The 17,341-nt window shown below is 34.5% G+C and overlaps 4 protein-coding genes across 4 annotated transcripts; all 4 read right to left on the reverse strand.

The window, feature by feature from the left end:
* Positions 1–2,304, reverse strand: LOC7458187 (probable E3 ubiquitin-protein ligase RHB1A). The gene is made up of 5 exons (XM_024596330.2): positions 2,115–2,304; positions 1,813–1,957; positions 981–1,431; positions 760–869; positions 1–668 (listed from the first exon to the last, which is right to left on the reverse strand). The coding sequence occupies exons 2-5, from the start codon at positions 1,882–1,884 to the stop codon at positions 639–641; spliced, it is 663 nt and encodes a 220-aa protein (XP_024452098.2). The 5' UTR covers positions 1,885–1,957; positions 2,115–2,304; the 3' UTR covers positions 1–638.
* Positions 2,305–3,402: 1,098 nt separating this feature from the next.
* On the reverse strand, positions 3,403–4,965 carry LOC7458188 (mitogen-activated protein kinase kinase kinase 17). Its single transcript, XM_002304473.3, has one exon. The coding sequence runs from the start codon at positions 4,583–4,585 to the stop codon at positions 3,518–3,520; it is 1,068 nt and encodes a 355-aa protein (XP_002304509.1). The 5' UTR covers positions 4,586–4,965; the 3' UTR covers positions 3,403–3,517.
* A 772-nt stretch (positions 4,966–5,737) lies between these two features.
* Positions 5,738–9,348, reverse strand: LOC18097043 (uncharacterized). The gene is made up of 7 exons (XM_006385705.3): positions 9,202–9,348; positions 8,141–8,351; positions 6,743–6,878; positions 6,511–6,647; positions 6,319–6,381; positions 6,160–6,228; positions 5,738–6,084 (listed from the first exon to the last, which is right to left on the reverse strand). Exons 2-7 carry the CDS (start codon positions 8,330–8,332, stop codon positions 6,001–6,003), a joined length of 681 nt encoding a protein of 226 aa, XP_006385767.1. The 5' UTR covers positions 8,333–8,351; positions 9,202–9,348; the 3' UTR covers positions 5,738–6,000.
* A 4,169-nt stretch (positions 9,349–13,517) lies between these two features.
* Positions 13,518–17,210, reverse strand: LOC7458189 (serine/arginine-rich splicing factor SR45a). The gene is made up of 7 exons (XM_002304474.4): positions 16,813–17,210; positions 16,555–16,577; positions 16,344–16,427; positions 16,104–16,215; positions 15,469–15,618; positions 14,683–14,746; positions 13,518–13,974 (listed from the first exon to the last, which is right to left on the reverse strand). Exons 2-7 carry the CDS (start codon positions 16,575–16,577, stop codon positions 13,781–13,783), a joined length of 627 nt encoding a protein of 208 aa, XP_002304510.1. The 5' UTR covers positions 16,813–17,210; the 3' UTR covers positions 13,518–13,780.
* Positions 17,211–17,341: the final 131 nt, after the last annotated feature.

The following is a 17,341-nucleotide window of genomic DNA, read 5'->3' on the forward strand; positions in this document are numbered from 1 at the left end:
TAGACAAAATCAAACCTTGAAGTGTATATTAGACTGCGTGTTATTTACATGAATCATCTAAACAAAAAGCCCCTTCTTTTGATCCTTCCCCAACTTTCCTTACACCGATCAATTCCCCCACTATCAATCAAACTCACAAACAGATGAACTTAAGACAAAAACAACTATATACGATTTACAGACCAATTTAATTGGTAGAAGGAAAAGGAAAGCAACTGCTAAGAGTATTTCAGAGCATGAATTGCAGTAAAGCTATACTAGGAGAAGGAGAAGGAAAGAAAGAGCCCACCTGTGTTCTATTATAACCACCAAGTGATGGACATCAGTTGTGGTGTAGGGCCAACCTCTGTCCTCTCTTTTCATCTTCTTCCTCACCACCCCAAACTTTTTTCCCCTCATTTCCTTTAAGATTTTTAAGGTTTGACAAAGAGAGGATACAACAACATGGCATTCAAGCAAGGACCGACTCTTCAAAGAAAAGAAAAGGAAATAGCTACAGCCAAATCTATGGCAACCACCAAATAGTGGGCACAGAAAAGAAAAACTCAAAACTCTTGTGCATTTGTAACTTCTGCTTTGCAAACTTGATATCAAACAGCTAAGAAAAGTTGACCTTCAACAAATTTTCTGCAAAGCTACTAATCAATAGGAGGGTCAAATATCATTTCCTGCAATGTGAAAAAAAAAAGAACCATGTGGATATCATGCATATTAAGAAAATCCCATAAAAGCAAATGATCAAAATATAGTTGGGCAAACCTTGTCGCAAACAGGACAACTTTCACTTCTTTCCATCCATTCAAGAATGCACGAAAGATGATAGTGATGCTCGCATTTTGTGGTAAGTTTTGGATTCTCTATATCATACTCTGCACAAGAGAAAGAAGAGTGCAGCTAAAACATCCAAATAGTAGAAGCAATTTCACTGCCATAAGCCACAAACATACGATTAAAGAAAGAATTTAGTAAGGGCATTATACCTTCCAGACAGATAGGACAATCCTCCTCCTCCTCCTCCTCCTCCTCCTCTGTTGCTGAAACAAGAGGCTCAACTAGCTTTGAAAGCTCAATTTCTAACTCCTTCGCCGAACCAGGTTCTGAATTGATTTGCACTTTGCAGTCTAAGTCCTTCGCATCTTCACACTTAGCCAAAGGTTCCCGAGTATTCAAGGCAGTGTTTTCTTGTCCAGAAGCGGAAGTTGTGGTCTGCAAAGCTCCATGGTTCTTGTCACCACGAACCTCTCTCAACCTTCCCGGGGTTTGAGGACGTCCTACAGCTGCATCAAATGGGATAGGTGCAGGAGGTGGTCTATAGGCATCAGGCACTGACGTGTCCAGGTTTGTATCAACCAAGAGCCCGGTGGATTGGAGGACAGACCCCGGTGCTTGGTGTGATGACAATGAGACATGCTCTTCTGATGTTCTGGGGTACTGCAGAGAAAACGAGTTGCGATAAATATAAGAAAATAGTAAACCTGGAACTGAGTCTAGTATACAAGCAAAATCTGGCAAGTAATATCCAATTGACCATCAGCAACATGAATATCTATCTATCTATAAACGATCTCACATGAAGCACAACAAGAACAGTCAATTCCAATAAATTAATAACGTAATTTCCAGAAGATTAAAAGCAAATGACATCCCTAACGATATCTCATTAATTATCTAATATCCTAAGCAAATTGAACCTTAACAGCAACAGTTAACCAGTCATTCGCTACGAGTAGCCTACTTTACTCATGGCATCAGTATCAGTTTTCAATTAGCAAAAAAAACGAAGGAAAGGCAAGGGATGGATATTGAACTAACATAAAAAAAAGGCGGTGCGTTATTAAATTGATCAGCAGCTCCATTAGCGGAACCACAGCAACAACCTCCCATACTATTTTCTATCTCCTCCACTGCTTCATCATCATCGTATGATTCTTCTCTCTTTATCCTCCAATCACCAACACTGTTTTCCACAATCAACAAACACAGACATCGCAATTATAATAGTAACAAACAACTAAACAATAATATTCTCCAAAACCCTAAACAAAATCAAAATCACCGAATCAGAAAGTATTTGATTCACACAATCTGTAGCTCTTTGAGCTCAAACAGTTTACCTGAATCACTGGATTGAAAAGGAGAAGTTTATGAATTCGAATTACGGTGGCTTGTCTTGAGGCAAGCCAACGGGATTACGGAAATGGTTTTCTTTTTTCTTTTTTGGCAGGGAGGAAGAGGGGGTGTACTTTCGTGTCCGAGAACGACTTTCACTGAAAAACAAGCACATTATTATCTTTTAAAAATAAATAAATAAATAGCTAGTATCATTAACCCTGTTTATACGGGAGAATATTATTTTTTTAAGTCATGAGATAATTAATGGCGTAGAATAAGAAAAAATAGATGTTGATGGTGGGATTTGGTCTAACGCTCTTGGTAAACGGTGTGGAACTCTACTCGCTTTGATTTTTGGACGCCTAACCAAGTAAAATGCCTTTTGTATTTCTCTCTCACATTTCACATCTTCTTCGAAAAACAAATAGTTAGGTGCAACTCTCGTTCTTCAAGCTTCTTTGAATTTTCTCTTTCGTGAGAATCTGACTCTCCTTTGTTTATATATAAATCATTTTGACTTACTTGTAATATAATCATGGATTCTCCCTTTATACGTTAAAATTAGTCTTAAGTTCAATAGCGCATCTTGAACTTAAACTTAGGCAACAAAATAATAATAAAATATATAATCATGTGTGTTTTGTTTAAATTATAGATTTAAAAATGCATCACACTAAATCATATGGGATTTGTAGATAATTAATTTCGTAAAGTTTTTATTTATTTATTTGGTTTGATCGAAGGTTTATTTAATGGACTTTATATTACATGACGTTGGAAGTCTCCCACAACCTTAATCTAAAATTGCAAGCGAAGATTGTTGAAATCTTAACCGTTGGACTTTGATGATTAGCTAAACACAGATGATAAGAAATCAAAGAAGATCAAGTTTTTCCTGCAAGCTAATAGCCATCTAAATGCTAATGTTCCCATGTCTGCCAAATTAGCATTAGATCAGATTTTTAGTCCTTGAAAAAGAGAAGAAAAAAACAAGGTTTTCCTTTTCCATAACTATAACTAAGTACATTGGTTGCAGTCAACTGCATGTGCGTGTCGAAACGAGGGTTTTTCCTTGTATAATAAACCAGGAAATAACAGTTTTTTTTTTTATCATCTTCAACCTCAAATATGGGGCGAGCCTTCAAAATGAATATTTCAGAATCTAGATATCAGCAGGAATACGTAACCCTGTATGTTTTATTTCACGGATGGATGAATTTCCATCTGCTAACAGCATAAAATAGAGTGCTAAGAGTAGTAGTATCATATGATTTGATTTTAGACAAGATCTGTAAAAGAAAGATAAATAAGTAATGTACAGCCAATGTATTTTATTCCTACATGTACATCTTCCTAGTTCTGAATATCTTACAAGACATGGATCAGAAATTAAATCGCATTTCTTTCAACCTGATCTAACAGTAATCCAATCTCCCGAGGATACAAAATCATTGTCAGCATGCTGCCTCATTGCTATTATTTTTGGTTTTCCGCAATTCCTCATCGAAAAAGGATTCCATCGCAGGTGTTCATCAGGATTCCCTGATTCATCTGAATCATAATCCTCCTCGTAAGTTCCAATATTGTCCAGAACACTCGCAGGAGAGCATACGTATTTCTTCTGCGAATTTCCTGTAATAAAAGGGTGATCCAGCAATTCTTCTGCTGTCCACCTACTTTCGGGATTCCTCTCGAGACATTTAGCCAGGAAATCCATCCCTTCTTCAGAGAAATGAACTGGAAAATTAGGCCTCTCATTGCTACATGCAATCTTCAATACAACCGCCATTGGATTCGATGCCTTATAACCCCAAGGAGGCCTCCCGGTTGCCATTTCAATAACTGCGCATCCCAAGGACCAAATATCTGAAGCAAAATCTAAGCCTTCCTTTCTTAAAACTTCAGGGGCCATCCACAATGGAGTCCCCCCTACAGATTGCCAGGAATAGGCGAACTTTCCATTTCTGTCCAGGTCTTTCAGCCTCTTAGCACATCCGAAATCTGCTAACTTAATGTTTCCTGACAAGCCTAGTAGCACATTCTTGCACTTGAGATCACAATGAACGATCCCATTTTCATGAAGATACTTCAGACCATTAAGTATCTGTTTGGTATATAAACGAATTACTTCCTCTTCTAGTGCCCCACCAAATTTCTCAGCCATATCTGACAGGCTCCCTCCAGCCATATACTCTATGAAAACATTAAGTTTAGCATCACCATCTGATCCTTTTTGCCAGCCCTTCCCCATACACCGAATCATATAAGGCGAATCCAAGCTCTCAAGAATGTTAGCCTCATGCTCTAAATATTTACTATCAACCCCAGAAAGTGCACTTTTTGCCACAAAAAGTCCACCAGTGACCTTATTGATGGCTAAATGAACAGTTCCATGTGACCCAGATCCAATAACTTTACCCTTCACCCATTTACAAGGCTGTTGAAGAGATGAAAACTGGTTAGTTGCAGCCATCTCTTTTGCAGCTTTTGATTCTGGATAAAATAGGAATGACAAGGTTCCTGCTGATAAAAAAGTATTCAACCTTTTATGAAGAGCGGTTTGTCATTCAGGAAGAAACAATGTTAGATTTACTCAGAGTGAAACAAAATTCGATATGAAGAGCGGTTTCCGGTGAATTGGAAACCGCCCTCAGAAGAATATATCCTCTACTAAATCAGAAAAAAACGTAGAAGAGATGAATGATGGGACTGCAGAAGTATTTTCTGTTCTTAGGATCTATTTATAAATATTTTATTACTAACTTGGACATTTATGAAACCGTAAATGGTTGGTGCTCCAAGCCTTGTGGAACTGTTATTGTATGATCAGATATAACTTTTCTTCATGGATAATGACGCATTTTCTCTAGCTAGTTCAAAAACATCAAATATAAATATAGAAACGAGAATATCCTCACCTTAAAAATAAAAAGATGAGGACAGCCAATGATCTCTTTAATATGAAGTTTCTTTTATGGGGGAATTCGAAGCCAAGATAGTAACAGGGACAGATAAAAAAAATTGGTTTGATCTATTTATATGTAAACTTATTTCATTAACTCACCCTTTTAAAAATCTTCCAAAAAATTTAAAGTGCTACAGATATATAATCACCAATAATTACTTTATAAGAAAAAAATAAACATAAAAAGAGACAAGAGAAAAAAAGAATTGAACGAAATAAATACAATTTTCTATTTTTTTGTTTAAAAATAGTTTTTTTTGTGTGTTTTTATATTATTTTAATATCAAAAATAAATTTTAAAAATAAAAAATAAATATTATTTTAAAAAAACCTATACCATCAATCAATTTTTTAATTTCTAATGGCTGTAAAAAAAAAAACTCAAATACCCCACCCGAACACCAAGACATTTAATTTTTTTTTGGGAATGACAAAACGATAATAACATTGTAGGGGTTAATAGTAAAATGTGTGATACAAAACTTGTCTGTTCTTCTATGATCACCCTTCCACAGCTAAGATTTTACAAAACTACTGTTCAAATAAAATCCAATTGCTCACAATAAGCATTCATGATTTAATTTCAAACCTGAAATTCACAATTTCTTGCAACTTGACACTTGATTTAACAACTACTTTGAGGATCAATGATCAGAGACATTTGCAAAATCATAATCCATTCCAAGTACCAGTGATCATGGTTTCCAATCTCTGCTCCACAAATCCACATTATATATATAATTTAACTAAGGCAAGTGATTCTAACTAATAGACTTCGAAACATCTAACTAGGGGATCTGCCGGCATTACATGGTTAGAATTCAGGGGAGGAAGAATATGGTTTTCCATGCCAATATATAATTAGGATCTGAACTAAAGGTTAGGGTTATTATATTATACACGGCCTTGTACATCCAGATTTCTCACTCAGACGGTTTGTCCTTCTCTTTCAGTCTCTTTGCCACACGGGTGAATTCTGCAACCTCTTGCATCTCATCCAATGGTCGCTGCATCAATACAAAAATGTTAAATTTATGGGCAAGAGGAGGAGATGCAAGGACAGAGCGAGTTGAGAGGCAAACCTGTGAAAGAAAATGAATTTGCGCAGCATTAAGCATCTGTTCCCTTGATGACTGAGAGTTGACACCCGGCTAATTTAAAATTGCAGAACCCTGAGTTAAAAGAATTTCTAGGAATTCTAGTAGTTGATAGAAAGAATCAAGCAGGATAATAAGACTCACAAGTTTGAATTCCTTGCAATATCTCCGCAATGATTCAGTTCCCAGTCTTGCCAAGTTCACCGTCTAAAGCATCAACAAAAGTTAATAGAAGTTTTTGCAAAGCTATAAATCTTTGTGCATAATGTTTGATGAACGAGGACACAAAATCAAACATGGCAAGCAATTCAATGAAGTGGTTCAAATATCTCTTACCAGCACAGGCATGTGAATAATGGATTGAACATCTCTGTTACTGCTCTCACTTGTTGTCTTTGCAGGTGCAGATGGAACCCATGGCCTGGTTGGTCTAACCCTTGGCTTGCTAATTTTTTGGAACCCGCTGCCTCTATCTGCCCAAGGGAAAACAATATCAGAGAAGATACAAGTTTCAAATAACCACCAACGAAAGTGACATCAAACTAGACTTGGTTTATCAGAGGCATACAGAAATCATGTTCACCAATGTCAGAGCCGCTGCTGGTATCATAATCGTTATCATCATCTACTTCATTTCCCGTCGGATGTTCCAGCACACTCAATGCATTCCTTTGAAGCTTAACTTCAGATCCATTTTTCAAAACCTTGACCATCCAAGCATTTGAGACTTGTAAGTACGCATCACATAAACCACAATGGATACAGAATACAGAAAATACAGCAGAGCTGAATATAGAAATAGAAGGATAATCCCCAGACAATAGTAACTAAAAGGAAAGATTGCAAAGGCCTCACTAGAAATACGTCAGAAGAATAGGGCATCCCAAAAATTACAAAACCATCAATCATCATTTTACCTTCCTAGACAATATTTAAAATCTCATGTAATTAAGAAAACTCAACGTAGTTTAGAAAACACAGCCACGAGATAATATAATAAATCTGAGTGTGGTTTTTGTAACCAGTTCAAAAAGTGTGTTTAAAGTTATAACTTCCAAAACCAAATCATACAAATTTACTCACTTATAAAGAAAAACAATTTTATAGCTAAAGAGAACTTTCTTGGAGAAATTCAAAAGTAAAAAATCAAATCAAATCTCCGAACAAGCCTTGTGCGCTACAGAATATGTGAACTCAAAACCTATACTCTTTAATAAATTTGAACCACAAAAAGTAAATAATGAGGTTAAAATACTAGACAGAGACAGCATATCACTATTCAAAATTCAGCAGTTGTCATAACAGCGACTTATGCTAGTGTCTGAAGAGCGTTTATAACAAGTGTTTACTAACATCAGACATGGGAGGTTTCACCGAGGAATAAGATCAAGTTTTGTACTTTCTGCAGAAGAATTAAGATCCAGACTTCTTCTTTTTTGTAAGAGGGGAATTGATATTTAAACCTATAAACGAAATTTATTAATGTACCATTAGCATGCCCTGCCTCAAATAAGGAAAGCACAAAACCAAACACGGATTCTCGAAAAAGGAAAATAAAACCAAGCATGGAAGAGTTGGATAAGAGATATAACTTCACAAATCTAGACCACGATTAAATTTGGTAAAACAATTTACGGACATGATAAAATAAGATGAGCGAAATAAATGACAAGCATGGTCTTTTTCTTCCATTTGATCCTTTGGTTTAAGAACTCAAAACCAGATAAATTTGCATACAAGAATAAAACAGAGACAAACCAAAAATAATACATCCTTTTCAACAGCCAAAAATTAAAATCTTATTGATCGCTGCACTAGTGAATAATAAGCTCAAATATCCATGATTGAAAAGAAAATAAAACCAGATCAAATTAACATTGAATTAGCGGACAATACTTACACATGAAAGACTAATTAGGAATAGAAAAGGTGAATGGGAAAAAGGAAAAGGAAGAAGCAAATATACCAACCAATGCCAACCACCAAGACCAAGAGCCTTCTTGACCACGCCTTGTAAACCAACCAACACAGACTTTGTTCTATTATTTCCAGTCACAACGACTTTAGTGTGCCTAGGAAGCACAGACAGCTCTTCATCACCACTTTCCTCTCTGAAAGGTGAAAGAATCCTAGAAGAACACAGCTCAGTCCCAAACATCTTCTCACTCGCAAATATTCTTGATCAAAACCCAGAATTTTAACCAAGTTAAACTAACAATAAATAGCCCAAAATCCTAAATCTTGCATAAACTAGCTGTAAACCAATCTGATCTCTCCCTCCTAAAAGCAATCTATCGTTTTCTTTATCAGAAGGTTAACGTGGTATAAATTTTAAATTTCATAATTTAAAAGAATTCTATCACCCAAAAGATTTCATTCCGAACATAAGAATTCTTTAATCAAATCTATTACTTAGAAATCAATTCAATTCTACAAAGAATTGATTCCAAACAGCCTTATAAAGTACCTATTACATCAGCTCGAATCAATATTTAACTAATTTAGAAGAATCAAAGTTGAATTAAATGTAAACAATCTTAATCAACCAGATTTAAGCGCAGTATACAGACACAAAAAAAAAGGAACATGATTCAACTAATAGTGAAGCAGAGTGGCTCTTTGAAGAATTTGAATTGTACGTGAGAAAATAAAAGAAAGCAAAAAAAAAAAAATTCAAACTTGTAAATCACCTTAAGTTAACGATAAAAAAAAATAAATCATTGTATGTCATTTATGTTTCCTTCTTTTCAAACAGGCAAAAATAAAAAAGAAGACGGAACTCCTCGTTGCTTAAAAACTCTGTAGCTCTACATAATTTGGCTCTAAAAAGAGTGTGAGTGTGTGTGTCACAATACTAGTACCGTTAAAAAGCAAATTTTTAATCGAAATAAACATAGCTAAATTTGGATAGAAGAAACTGAGAGCACAAAAGAGAGAGCATTAGGGAAAGGAAGAGAGAAGCTTCATGGGGTTGAGCGAAGAAACCAGACAGCACAAGTTTAAATGCAAATACAAGCACTTCATTACCTTGCTCAATTAAAATGCTATCCAAACTGAGTGTTTTCAGTTTTTTTTTTTTTTTTGAGAATCAATAAAAGAATTTGGAGAGACAAAGAGAATTTTAAAATCCAGAGGTTGTTAGAGAGAGAGTGTGATCTGTAAGAAAGAGAAGGCAAACTTAATGCTTCCCAACTGCCATGGAAACGACCTGTCATGTGCCGTATTGTCACCGGCTTTACTTGTTTTACCTGCTATATCCTGTACTTTTTTATTATTTTTATTTTATGCTGTATGTATATTTTTGAAGATTATAATTAAATTTTTTCAAGATTATTGGACTAAAACATAAAGTTTTATTTATTTATTTTGGGAGGGGGACGCTATACATCCCATCCAAATACATAGATAAATTATCAGCAAGGAACTTTTTTTTAGGTGAAATTTTCTTAAATTCAATCTGTAGAAATTATGTTCACATAGTATAACTTAGATAGCAACAAATTTCAAGCAAGAATAACTAACAAATTATCTAGCCATTTGTGGACTTTTTATACACTAATAATTTAAAAGCATCAGTAATCTTCGTGTTAAAAAAAAAAAATTGGGTTGCCTATTATAAAATATACTACAGCACCTGGGATATTTATTGTAGTACTTTCTTTTTTTGTCTTCAACTTTTATTATTATTATTATTGTGTTTTTCTATGCCCAAATTAATTTTTTATCTGTTGGAATTTGTGAAGTTTGGGGCTAATTAAAATATAGGAGATTAAAGTGTAAAATATAGAGAAATATCATTACCAATCTAAATTTTGATTCAAAAAATTCATTTTTATCCTTTTATTTTCTCTTTTCAACTTTCACGGTCCCTCTAGTTTTTAAAATTTTAATTTTGATCTAAAAAATCATTTTATTTATTTTTCAGTCTTTAAATTTGAGAGAAAAGAGAGAAAGTTCATGTATTTCTATTATTATATGTTTAGTCAAAAAATAAAATTTGAAAAATAAAATTATTAAATACAATGAAGTCCATGACCTCGGCCACAAGTTTGACAGATTAAGCTACGGAACCCGGGTTGATCCAATATATTGTTGTCTCTCTTTTTTTATTCAATTTTTTAATTCCAATTTCATATTGTAATTATTTTTTCAAAAAAAGAATTTTATAATTTTGTATATTTAGGTAAAAAATAAATTAAAAAAAATTATTTAACTTAATGGAGTCTATGATTTAGGTCGTGAGTTTGATGGGTTAAGACATGAAATGAAAGTCAATCCCATATATTGTTATCTTAATATTTTTTAAGAAAAAAATATATTTTAAATCAGATTTCATTATATGTTTTGGTTTATTTTATGTGAGATTAATTAAATCTAATTTTTTAAATTATTTTGAAGTGTTGATATTAAAAATAAATTTTAAAAAATAAGAATAAGAATGAGAAATTACAGGTGTCAAAGACCAACGGATCTTGTCCATGCAAGTAAGAAAATCAGAGAACCAGCTCTGATAGACACTATGTTCTTTTCAGACATGTCAGTTAAGGGGGCCGGCTTCGGGCTCTTAAAATATATCAAAGACAAACACAAGTAGAGAGATAAATGGAGTAATTAGCATATAATTTTTTAAAAAAATAGGTGAATTAACACTGCAATAAATTTTTTAATATATATAAGAAAATTGAAAAAAAAAAAAAGAGTAAATTTGAAATTTGATTTCAAGTCCGCCCTTGCAGCTGGAGCGCACTCTCCTTCCTATTCAAAGTGTGGGCCCCCCTCCCCTCCACACGCTCTCTTATTTTTTATATCCTACTTTTTTTCGTCCACTCATTTTTTTCTCCTCCTATTTATTTATTTAGTATCTTTCACACCCATAACACACGTGATTTTCCTTGGCTATTTTGAATACTACTCTTGAAATAGAAATCAAAGGTCATTTCTTGATATATAGTATTCTCCATGTAATTTTATTAGTCTGTTCATCAAATATAATTTCGGATACATTTTTGTTGAAAATAAACAATGCATTTCCATATTTAGAATTTAGACTCCGTTTCCTTTTAAAGTGAATTTTATGACAAGTTTTTTTTTTATATAAAAAAATGGATTACTTTCTAATATTTTTTGCTGCATGAACTTTTTTTAAAAAAAATTTATGATGCTTTTTTTTTTCTATTTGAAGAGAATATTTTTCTTAATTTATTTTTTCTATTCAATATTATTAGAGTTTTCTATTTTTTTCTATATAATATTGCAATAGCTTTTCGGCAAGTGAAGATATAAATAAATAAAAATTAAATATTTTAGTTTTCTTCTTATATTTATGATATTTTTAGTTTTTTAGAGTTTTTACTTGGAACAAACCCTATATTCTTAGCCCATGTCGGCATCAATTTTGTTGTATCATTTAGATAAAAACTATATTTTTTTTATGTTGGGGTGCATCCTAAAAAAAAAAAAACTGGAAAATAACATTTTTTAGTTATTAATTTTTATTATAAAAACATAGTAGAATATCATGAATTAGTGTTAAAAGAATGCTGGTGGAAATCAAAATTTTAAAAATAACTTTGAGGGCATCTAAAAAAATTAAATTGGAGGGTTCAATCGAAAAAAAAAAACATAAACTTTGATCGAAGGACAAAATTGAAAACCAATAAAACTCTAACAAAAAAGCTATGGGTCAAAATAAGAAATCAAAAGAATAAGGATCGACTTCGAAAAAACAATATATGACAAATTATAATTTAAAGACTGAATTGAAATAATAAAAACTTTTGCAAAAGGATCAAAGATGAAATTAAGCCATCTAAAACATAAGGACTGGAATTGAAAAAAGAAAAAGAAAAGAGGACATACATGTACTTACTCTTGGAGAGAGGGAAAAGGAGAAAGAAAAAAATAAACACCGACCACAGATAAACAGTCCATCAACTGTAGTCACGAGCTACACCAGCAGATAGGGGACGTGGTGGCGCTTTTAAGGACATAGTGAATGACTAGATTTGGACAACCGGTGACATCACACACATTGTTGAAAGAGTGCAGACACCACCAACACGTTGGCACATAATCACATGCGCCGTAACCTTTTCAAATAAAAAAATAATTGCAAAATTACTAAAACACCCCTCATTAACTTGAAAATAACAAATAAACCAATATGAAAGTACCAAAACACCCCTCAATGCATAACTGACCTTTTATCTTTTTTATTGCTCTTGGTCAACAACTCAATTATTTTCTGATCTTCAGGGTAAAAAAATATTTTTACCATTCAAAAGTTTGTGAAATATAAAATAAAAACCCTTAGTCAACAACTCTGATTTTTATTAACCTTAGGGCTATAATTATTTTTTTATTGTAGAATTATAATTAAAAAGACTAATTCAATCTTTTAATTATCAATGAGCGCATAAAAGACTAAAATATCCCAACATTAAAGGTTTCTATTTTTTTAATCAAAAGGGCATAATGATAATGTCATCCTCCACCCTCGTGGTTGTATCTTGACATACAGTGGACACGGTTTTCCCCCATGATTTAGAGTTTTTGTAATTATTGGTAGTCATTATCACAATAATATATATAGCAAGTTGCTGTAGTGGTTAGCAGGTCAATTAAAATGACTCGCCAAGACTCCTGGTGTTTTACAATAAAGAAAAGTCAACAAACCTTATTAATCAACGAAGGAAGAAAAAAAAAAAGAAATACATGCAATGTTGGATTGCAGATGGTGTATCTAAAATTTCAACCTGCTGCAGAAATCTCTCTCCTGGGACAGAATGTTTGTGTCACGCAATGCTATAGGTTTGGTTAAAAAAGGTGGAGGATAAAAAAGGATGGCACTCTGTGCTAAGGAAAGTAGGCATATGGTGGCAGAACTGTGTTCCGGGCTAAAAAGTTCTCTTTGCTCCTCTCCTAAAATTCATGAAAGAATCAAGAAATCAAAGCACAGGCATGTTACACCAAACTCGAACATACGCACGTAAAGCAGACAAGAAATTCTGTGAGAGCATAAAAAGCTTTTGCTTCTGGTCTGAAGTGTTTATGACCATAGAGAAGTACAGTTACCCTACTCATCATTACACTGAGAATTCCAATACTACCAATCAGTGTCTCGTCCATTGATGGGGCAGGTTTCCATACAGCTAGGCTGCATTTAATTGGAAATGGGCCAAGATTGATACCAGATTCATTGACATTAATGCATATCATCTATGGGAGGTCATTCCCTATCCAAACTTCCATCAAGTTTATAGAGCATGAAAGGCATTTGTTGGGTCTGGCTGTATGGAATTTGTTGGGTCTACCGTATGGGGATTATCCACGTCCAACAGTCATTATTACAAGAAATCAAAAGAAAATGATAAATGGTTCATATCCTACAACCGTTTTTTTAACAACATTTCAGTATGTTCATGCGTCACTTATGGAAAACAAGTTACCATTAAATGTAAACAGCACATGAAGTTGCAAGCAAACCAGGAAAGATGGAGCAGGGATGGGTGACTGACACAATGAGTTGATGCTTCAATGAGAATCAAAATCAAGCTTCAATAACCATGGGCAAAAGGGGTTAATACTGGCTACCAAACAACTTGCCCTATCTGCGGTGGCTGCGGTCAGCTGACAAAGAGCGATCCCTGCGCCTCTTATACGAATCATAATAACCATCTCCCCGCCTACTATATGGAGAACGTGATCTTCCCCTTCGATCCCTTGAATAAGGGTCTCTATCTCTGTCATCCCATCGGCGAGGTGAGTAGCTGCGGGACCGTCTGTGGCCATGACCATGACCTGCATGTTTTTGAACCCAATAGTTATACAAGAATAATAATAGGAAGAAACAGTTGATCACAATAAAGTAGAAACAATTGCAATGTCTTTGGTCTTTGATGAAAAATTACAAGATCTTGCCAAGGGTAAAAAATAAAAGCACTCAAATAAATAAAAAAAGTTCATTTTCTTGATATTTGAACTAGTGAGCTTGCATGCCTCTAAAAATAGGAGTGGGACTTGGATTAACCATGCGAATTTCTGAAAGAAAATGACATAGCTTTCTTAAATCTAAGATTGTAAATCTGCTGGAATGATGATCATAGGGACTGAAAGATAAGAAGCAATTCCAAGTTTGGCACATGTTCAATCTGTTTTGAACCTACCAAAGAAAATGCTGAGTGAAATGCAACACCCATGAGTATAAATTAAAGGAGACCAAATAGCCTCAGCTTTCCAGGTCAGGCACAATCATACAGTGAAATGCATATCTAGGACTGGAATGGTAAGAAAAATAAGCTGCATAACCCTAATACAAATGTCATGCTAGATTAGCAGGTAAGAAAAACAGAAGTCAAGGTATCAACAAGAACCCAAGATTCAAAGAAAGCTATTCAATTCTGACCCAAGTATTCTCTAGTAAACATCAAATTGACCCAACATTCGCATATGATATTCCATGTTCAGTTGATAAAAGAATTGCCACACATGCATAACACTGATACATACCTCGCTTATCTCTCAGTCCCTGATACCTGCCAGGCGTTGGTGTCCTACCACGCTTTCTTTTTGCCTGCATTAAAAGCAGAACCAAACAGAATTGTATCAAGGAAGACTGGTGAATGAAGAGAAGAGGTTGATTAACTGAAATGAGCTACAATGCCTCCCATGTACTGCCCTTCGAAACTCATTTGTATTAAAGGTGACTAGGAATTTTCATCTGGAACAGCCATAATAATCCTTGAAAACAATGTCTGGACCACTGCAAGTATTTTATTTTTTAGAGTGTTGCCTTGCTACTCTCGCCATCATGGCTCATGTTGACTAGCACTTAGGACATGGAGTCATTATTCATCATTATTTGTTTAGCAAACATGACAGCAGCTTTCACTAGTACATACATGACAAGAGGAAACTAATACACAGGGAGTAGTATACTTGCCCAGCACAGGCTATTTCAACATAGGAAAATCAAAAATAAGCAACCAACCAGGTCAGGTATTTTTATTAGTGATGTATAGGAATATAGGGCATACAACCCTCCGCAAAATAGTCGGATTTGAATCGATGAGATTGAAATGTTGATGCAGAACTCATGTCGTGGTTCGTGAAGGAATAGGTTCAACTGTTAAGACCTTAGACTGTGAAGTCGATGAAGTTACATATACCAGACCTGCTGGCAAAACTTATCAGGTAACATTTTCGGAAGAAATAACTTAAAAAAATAAAATTGACAGGTAAACAATTCAGTCGCCCTACATGTTTCCCTTCAAAATCCATTGATGGGAACAGTACCTTTTCCACAGTAATCACTCGTCCTTCAAGCACCGAACGATTCAAATACTTGACGCAACGGTTAGCATCCTCAACGGTTTCCATCGTAACAAAAGCAAATCCACGAGATTCTCTAGTTCGAGGATCTGTCACCAGATGGCACTCCAAAACCTGAAACCATAACTTAAAATAATGTTTTTTTTTTTTGGTATAAAAAATCTTGGATAACACACTTCAACATAATATGGTTTCTTATTGTAAATGAGAACTAGTGGTAGGTCCTAAGCTGTTTCTCCTTCAAACTGGAAACTTGCTACATGGAAAGAGGAGCCAAAATAAATAAACTCTAGAAATTGAACAGGATGAAGCAAACGGTGGAATATCAGATAATGAATGGCATGCATGACCACCACATCATGATACAATATCACATCAGCATCTTCAAAATCCATAACCACAGAATTTAAAATTTCCTTTCCAAATCCAGAAATGTAACTCCTCCCTAAAGAGTTTTCGACTATGTAACACATGCATCAATGCCAGCCTGTACAACTGCAGTCATGTTTCAGAATTCCGCAAACAAGATTACTTGATTATAGCATGTCACGATAACTCAATCAGGACACACACGATAAAAGATTTTGCCACAACTATACCTTCCCTTCACTGCTAAAATACTTCTCAAGATCACTGCTCGTGACCCTGGTTGATAATCCAGTTACATATAAGTTGTTTCCAGGGTTAGATGCATCACCAGAATCATTGCTCCTGAAGTACCAAAATCAACCATAACTCAAAATCTCACAAAAACACACTCACATGCAGACACACACACACACACACACACAACAAGGAAGAAGAAGAAGAGGAAGAAAAAGAAGAAGTCGACCAATTACCTGGAGCGACTTCTGCGGGACCGTGACAAGGATCTTGACCGCCTGCCTCTACCAGGTGAACCCGAATTGCGTGGTGAAACAGACCTAAGGTAAACAACTCAATTCTAACATAATACTAATACTCACAACAATAACAATAATAGTAGTAGTAGTAGTAAATTATTGAGAGAGAGAGAGAGAGAGAGAGAGAGAGAGAGAGAGAGAGACTCACCTTCCTTCTCTTGAGTAAGCCATCTACAAATATTACCAAATAGAAAAGGAAAACACAAATATAAGAAACCATTCATTAATTTACACACACAAAAAGGCATGTTAATTATATGATACAGAGTTAGCTAGTGCGAGGAAGTAAAAAACCATATTTGTTAAGCTCAACATAAGAATAGAAACAGAGATCCATCAACGTTACATACAGGAAGAAATAAACTTGAAATTCGAAAGGGAAACCCTAGATCTCGAGTTTGATTACCTGAGTTATTGGCTGAGTCAACTCGGATGAACTTACACACAGGTTTTATGGGTCCTCCTCTCTCTCTATCTCCCTCCGTGCTAAAACACGAGGAGCAACAGCTTCTCTATGCGCTCTCAACTCAACCACTATTACGGTGATTAAGCTATAATAATATTTAAAAAAAAATTATTTTTTTTAAATCAATTTTTTTATATATTTTTAAATAATATATTAGTATTAAAAAATAAAGTATATTATTTTGATATAAATTTTACACTCCCAAACAGTCTCTGAACTGCGAAAGTTAGAACGTGATTTACACGTGCAAGAAGCCCTTTCTTTTTAAGAAGTGACTCCTTTTTTTTGGATTTGGGTACTGATTCTCTTTTTTTTTAAGCACCTCGGATTGGTACTCGAATCCCGCTGTGGTTTATGAATGACATGACTTATCATTAACTCGGTTTCGCACTCAATATTACAAGTGCGATGAGATGCCGTGTGATCATTGCGTTTTTTTCTTCTTTCTTAATTAACTAGAAGTGTGCCC

The sequence above is a fragment of the Populus trichocarpa genome, chromosome 3 (genome assembly GCF_000002775.5).
Source record: "Populus trichocarpa isolate Nisqually-1 chromosome 3, P.trichocarpa_v4.1, whole genome shotgun sequence".
Classification (NCBI taxonomy): Eukaryota; Viridiplantae; Streptophyta; class Magnoliopsida; order Malpighiales; family Salicaceae; genus Populus; species Populus trichocarpa.